Source organism: Pseudochaenichthys georgianus, chromosome 24 (genome assembly GCF_902827115.2).
Source record: "Pseudochaenichthys georgianus chromosome 24, fPseGeo1.2, whole genome shotgun sequence".
NCBI lineage: Eukaryota > Metazoa > Chordata > Actinopteri > Perciformes > Channichthyidae > Pseudochaenichthys > Pseudochaenichthys georgianus.
The window spans coordinates 493,212-499,834 of NC_047526.1; the positions used below are offsets into that span (position 1 = coordinate 493,212).

At 39.4% G+C, this 6,623-nt stretch overlaps 1 protein-coding gene across 2 annotated transcripts; it reads left to right on the plus strand.

The window, feature by feature from the left end:
• The first annotated feature begins 407 nt into the window (after nt 1-407).
• Nucleotides 408-5,913, plus strand: LOC139433085 (THAP domain-containing protein 5-like). 2 transcript variants are annotated; one of them, XR_011642646.1, is made up of 4 exons: nt 408-658; nt 4,230-4,362; nt 5,017-5,103; nt 5,468-5,913. XR_011642646.1 is itself a non-coding variant. In XM_071201976.1 (4 exons), exons 1-4 carry the CDS (start codon nt 627-629, stop codon nt 5,474-5,476), a joined length of 252 nt encoding a protein of 83 aa, XP_071058077.1. In that variant the 5' UTR covers nt 408-626; the 3' UTR covers nt 5,477-5,913. The 2 variants fall into 2 exon arrangements, 1 of the variants encoding a protein (XP_071058077.1); XM_071201976.1 differs by having other exon boundaries at nt 408-649.
• Nucleotides 5,914-6,623: the final 710 nt, after the last annotated feature.

Genomic DNA, 6,623 nt, shown 5'->3' on the forward strand with positions numbered 1-6,623 from the left:
ACAGGTTGGCAGGGCCATCGCGTGATGTCATGTCTGATTGGTCAATCCCTCCATGTTTATTCACCAAGGGAAGCCAATTTCGGCTGGCCTCCTCTCGCAACAGAGAGTGCAATCTACTGTTTCACCATGGCATCTAGAGGGGCGCTGTTTCACTCTTTGTAAAATATTCAATGAGAATGGGGGAGAGACAGGCCGGCAGCAACACACAACAAAGAATTTCCGAAACTAAACGAAGTGTTTTTATTTATTTATTAAAATTATAACTACAATTCGAAAAAACAGGGGAAGCCTGGCTTCCCTTGGCCTCCAGGAGAAAACGCCACTGCCCAGCATTAACCAAGCTGCCAAGCAAACTTGTAATTACAGCTCGTTCTCAAATGCTCCTACTTCCTTTTTTACACATTCTCTCTATTTGCTCTTCCTGTTGAGTCTTCTGTTTGACCGCAGGCTGTGTTGCATCATGTGGCTGAGGAGACGCCATGAGGCACGATTTACATCTGGGCATTAACATTCCTGACGCTTTGCTCTGGTTACTGTGAAGGACCTGCTCAGTAAACGTCTGGGGTGATGAGTAAACGACAGAGGAGACCAAGTTCTTCCAACGTGGGTGAAGGCAGATCCAGGAGATGAGCAGAGCCTGCACATGGATGTGAGACATGTAAGATAGTCCCAGTGACAGATGCAGCAATGTTTTGAGTGGCGGGGGAAAGCAGGAGTTCAGTCTGCACATGATCAGCTGCTCTTGTGGCTTTGCTGTTGTTTTCTATGGAGAGAGCAGCCTGGCCTGTTTAGCATGCAAATCACAAATACACAACACAGAAGCTTACGTAGAGGCAGGGCACAAACAACATGAGGAAAGCTGTTTGTGCCGCTACATTTGGGTTCTTCACTCAGCTCAATGCACTGCGGTCAAGCCAGCCGTCTTTCACTTTTGCGTGGTCAAACCAGCCGCCCCTGCGTTTCGAGTGCGCGATTAGTTACAGGTTTACGGTAATGCAATAAAAACCACCCTGGGAAGCTGGACGTTTCGTATGTGCAGTATTATATATTCGACCACTTTAAAGCTACAGAAAATCACAAAAAAGTAACACTTCCGGTGAGGATTTCAAAGTATAGGATGGCATGTGGTTCATTTATATTATTTGCGATTGAGGAACAGGGTAATTTATGAGAATAATGTTAGGACTTATTGCTTCATAAACTTGTTGCACAAATACTATGAATTACTTTTACTGTGTACTTTTTGAGTAATCTGAGTTTCAAAGTCCTCTCCAGAGAACAAGAAGGAGCATTTTTGTCAACTTTGATGTGGGATAAAAAACATTTCCTCCATAAGTAGTTTATGAAACTGCCATGTTTGTACTTAGTACTTCTAGGACTACTTGCAAAAATAATATGAACTACTTTTACTTTGTACTTTTTGAGTAATCTGAGTTTCAAAATCCTCTCTGGAGAACAAGAATGAGCATTTTTGTCAACTTTGATGTGGTCTAAAAACATTTCCTCCATAAGTAGTTTATGTATATACATTGTTTACACATATAATGAACAGAGAGAATATAAAATGTGATGAGTAGTGGAATAGGGATACTGACAATTCTAATCATGTCTAATAGCAACATATTAAATTAAAGTGTAACTTCACCCCAGGTTTGAGTCTAAGTCCACCCACATGATGGCAATAGCCTCAATGCAGCGTTGACAAAGCTACATTAGCTTGGAAAATAGCAATATGGGGCACTGAATTAGCGCACCCCGCGGTTCCTCCACCTCACTCTACGCCGCTGGGAGACTGACGGTACATGTCCACCAGACCAGGCCTGGAAACCAAGTTATACCTTGAGGCAACACTCCTAATGTAAAACGGACCACTTGGAAAGAGGTTTGTGTGTGTTATCTGCTGATGTCCTCTTTCACACAACATCCTGTAAGTCACTATCAAAATATGGCAAGCAGGGAGAAGCAGCTCGTATGCAATACATAACTGACCAATTAAGAATACCAAAAGGTAACTACATTATAGTGATGCAACATGGGGTTTTCCCAGAACTATAAATCTTCTACCTATAACTACCTAACAAACATTTGTATTTGAAAAACTGAAAATGTAGACATAATATAGTTATTTTCAGATATTAAACTGGTGTTTGAGGCGAGTATGCTACAGACTATAGCTACATGTCATAAAGTTGACATGATTCTCTATTGCACTTCATTACTTCATCATTTCCGATGACGAGATGTATCAGATTTGATGGTCACTCATTTCATTTTACAGATACAGTGTTACACCTGTGAAAGATGGTTCCATGAGCAGTGCCTGGGGATGAATCAGGACCAACTCCAAGAAGACAGGGCAAGCAATTGGAATTGCTTTCTCTGCAACTAGGGCAGAAGAACATGGCAGTGTCATATGTCTATGGAAGAAATGTTTTTTAGGCCACATTAAAGTTGACAAAAATGCTCATTCTTGTTCTCCAGAGAGGACTTTGAAACTCAAATTACTCAAAAAGTACACAGTAAAAGTAATTCATATTATTTGTGAAAGTAGTCCTAGAAGTACTAAGTACAAACATGGCAGTTTCATAAACTACTTATGGAACAAATGTTTTTTAGACCACAGCAAAGTTGACAAAAATGCTCATTCTTGTTCTCCGGAGAGGACTTTGAAACTCAAATTACTCAAAAAGTACACAGTAAAAGTAGTTCATAGTATTTGTGCAACAAGTTTATGAAGCAATAAGTCCTAACATTATTCTCATAAATTACCCTGTTCCTCAATCGCAAATAATATAAATGAACCACATGCCATCCTATACTTTGAAATCCTCACCGGAAGTGATCCTGCACATGCGAAACGTCCAGCTTCCCAGGGTTGTTTTTTTGCATTACCGTAAACCTGTAACTATTCGCGCACTCGAAATACAGGGGCGGCTGGTTTGACCCAAGCGGCAAACTCTGGGGAAGAGCCGGGAAGCCAATACGGAAGTGCCACACACTGCAGTTCATATATTGGCCGATAGGCGATGGCTGCAGAAAGGAGCAATTTCCATAGACCCCCATGTTAAAATGCCCAACTTTACAGCGGAAAAAAACATGTTTCTTACATTTTATTATCGATATAGTTAGATTCCACCTTCATGATTATGGATCTGTGAGTGAATTGTTTTCTAACGCGACCCTTTTATTTATATTAGGTCTTAAAGTTTGTGCATACATTAGGGCGTGGTCACTTTGATTGACAGATACGTGCCTCACTGTCAGCTAACAGCAACTTGTCCACTCTGCTAGGCTACAACCATAGAGGCTACAACGTTAGTTAGTCATAGTACTGTACTTGACCCTTTAGCCGTGTTCGTGGTGATATACCAGACAATTAAGATGTCGTGCTGTGCGCTTGAATGTACTAACAGAACTTCCAAGAAGTCTACTCACAGCTTTTTTCGGTGAGTAAAATGATAATATTATACATGTTAACCCCGTTAGCAGGTGTTTGTGTGCTTGTTAGCTTAGCTTGTTATGTAGCTAGCTAAGGACGTAACCCTTTATGCATGTGTATATATATATATATACAGTTTAGTTTATGATTCAGCCTTGGGTAAGACTTTTATAGTCTATGGCTATGACGCCCATAATGCTAAATGGGAGTAAATGTTAAAAGGCGACCCAATTATCCCAGTGGTGGCCGCCGGAGTCCGCCGCCGAAGCTAACCGGAGCCGTAGCTAGCCCTTTGCGGCTCCGTTAGCTTCGGCCAGCGGCGGAGCCCGGCGTTATAACTGGAGATCAAGGAATGCAGCGAAACGCGGACTTGGTTCGCCTGCAGCCCGCTATAGTATTAGCTAAAGAAATGATGTTGAACAAGGCTTATTAAGCTGAACATCGTCACAATTGTTCTGCTATGTATCGGTACTTATTTTATTTTATTAACGTGTGAATGACAAGCATTAAGAATAACAACAAATAGCTATTTATCTTGCATATTATCTCGTTTGATTATGAATGTAACGTTTATATAGTGGAACTACACTGTTTTATCAAAACCAAAGTGCCACGCAGTAACTTGGTAGGCCCATGCATGTATTTCAGCAGGAAATGTGCAACCTAGATTACATTTACCAACACAGACTATATAGAAATATTTGTAAAAGTTGTTCATGCGTTACTAAGTGAATATGGCATTAACCCTCCTGTTGTCTTTGGGTCGGTTTTCATGTATTTTTGAATAAAGGTTTCCTTTCGGTGATCCAGACAGGCTGGACCAGTGGGTGCTGAACATCCGGAGGAATACATGGACCCCCAACGTTTCTTCTCGCCTGTGCAGTGCACACTTTGAGAGTCATCCCTTCAGCACGGACTTATGGGTACAGATCCTTTTTTAAAAACAAAATAACTTGGTTCCATTTGTGAGTGTAAATTGTTGTTACTAATTAAATACATGTTATACATTATACAATGCTAAATAATTGTTATGGCACAGCTTGCACATCAGTGATGAGTAATGTTCTTTTTATTAAAGGCCAAATTAAGATTTTGCCAGTTAAGTAAAGAAAAATAGAACTTATAACTTATTTATCTTAACAGCTATCACTGTAAAAAAAAAAATGATTTAATTTTACTATACAATATTTATCTTTACATTCTGTTCTTGCATGTCTTATTATATTTACGTGTATATAGATTTCTGCCTGCACTAATTTATTATTCTTAATTTAATTTTGAATTTCTTTTATTGTTTTATGTCTTATATAACTGTTGCATTGTTGGAGGAGCTCGGGACAAATGATTTTCATTGCCATTCCCACACTGTAGCCTATGTGCTATGACATAAATCCTTTGAATCTGAATCTTGGAAACACGTAATTGTTGAATGGATTAACTGCATAGTTAACATGTTGGCCCTCTATTGTCTTTTATAATGCACTCTTACATTTAAAACAACATTATTCAAAAGAAAGTTGAATATCTACAGACCTCAAAAAGTTATTTTATGTGTTTTTGTTTATTATTTTTATTAGGGAAGGAGATGCCTGAAAAACACTGCAGTGCCCACCATTTTCTATTTCACCAATGGCAAAGAACACCAGCCTGGAAGGAAAAGCAGGGTGAGTAACAATGACGAGGTAAGTGACACTCCTAGTTCGACTGTTAATAGCAATGAGGAGGTTGCAGATGTCGACCATGGTAGTGGTGAAAACAGTCTTGCTGCTGATCAGAGCAATATCATTATGATACAAGGCACGCCTGAAGAAGCCTTTGTTGTTCCACATGTGGAGCATAATGACATTCCAACAGTCAATGCTTGTGAGGAGGGTGTTGGTTTGGGCAGCAGCAGCCAACAAACAAAACAAATTGGAAAACAGGCAGACTCCGCCTCTGTTCACTCTTACACTTGGGCTTTAAACTAAGACGGGTCATACTGAATAGTTTGTGCACACATTTCTAACATGTGATCTTTCTTTCATGTAGGACGCTTGAGGGAAGTTGCAACGCCTCGGCCAATGGGATGTCTTCTCCACGTGAAAGAGATTGAAGGCATCATTTATAACTTGAGACAATTTTCCAAAAGGTATGACTTGTATTGGCTTAGATAGTAATGGATTACATCGAACACGAATCAAGATCGTATAGAAAAAAATGAAAGTGTAATCCTTAGTTACATAGGAAGAGATGTAATCGGATTAGTTTTACTTTTTTTAATAATAGGGAAACTCAGGATTACAATCTTATTCAAAACCTAAAAAGAGCAGATAGTGGTTGTTGTAAAATGATCAAATGGTATCTCTTCTCTGGAAGCCGTACTGTTCTGGAGGATAATACTTTCATTGTGAATCTCTACACCTACTGCCTGAATCTGCTTTATGGTATTATATTATACATTTTAAGTAAAAAAATCATATTCATATTTCTTCTCTCCTGTGTTTATTTGCATTGCATTTGATATTGAAGTAATCCAAAACAAAAAGAAAGTTATCAGGTTACATTACTTTTATATCTTGATACTCACATGAAGTTACTGGTTGTGTTTTTGGCAAGTAGCCCTCCCAAGCCTGTGCATAAGTTATATCATTTTAATTACTGATACAGTTGTTGCACATCTTTAATTTATTTTGTAGTGTACTTAAAGGGATAGTGGAAATTGAACCCGAAATAGTTTCGTTTTAACTTATATACAAGCATAATTACGTACCAAAACAATCACACCTGATTAAAAAAATATAATAATTGCCTTACGCATGTTAGAAGCACTTTATTGCAGCTTCCCCGAACTTTTTTAGAAACGAAATGATCGAGTCAGCCAAACCGGAAGTGAGGAAAACTCAGGAAGACGAAACAATAACAAACCATGGCGTCTATGCAGAATGAACGTGGAAGGGCAAATATACCAGACAAAGAAGAAGGATTGTACGAGCTATCCAGTGATGATAGCGAGTCAGAAACATCCTCTCGGCTTTCCTGCGAAAATGTAGTTTTAGGAACTGAATCTGAATCCGGTTCAGTAAGCGACGATGGTGAGAATATTGAGCCAGACGATGGACCATTACGTCCTTATTTGTTCGAGCCCGAGGTGATGGAGTTAGTTCACGGCATGGGCAATGGCGAGGATGACCAGGACCAGGCGCCA

Bases quoted from the DNA above. Each gene is read 5' to 3' on its own strand.
- LOC139433085 (XM_071201976.1), top strand. From the start codon at position 627: ATGAGCAGAGCCTGCACATGGAT. The intron at 650-4,229 runs GTGAGACATGTA...TTTTGAATAAAG, and splicing joins AGCAGAGCCTGCACATGGAT to GTTTCCTTTCGGTGATCCAG. The intron at 4,363-5,016 runs GTACAGATCCTT...TATTTTTATTAG, and splicing joins CCTTCAGCACGGACTTATGG to GGAAGGAGATGCCTGAAAAA.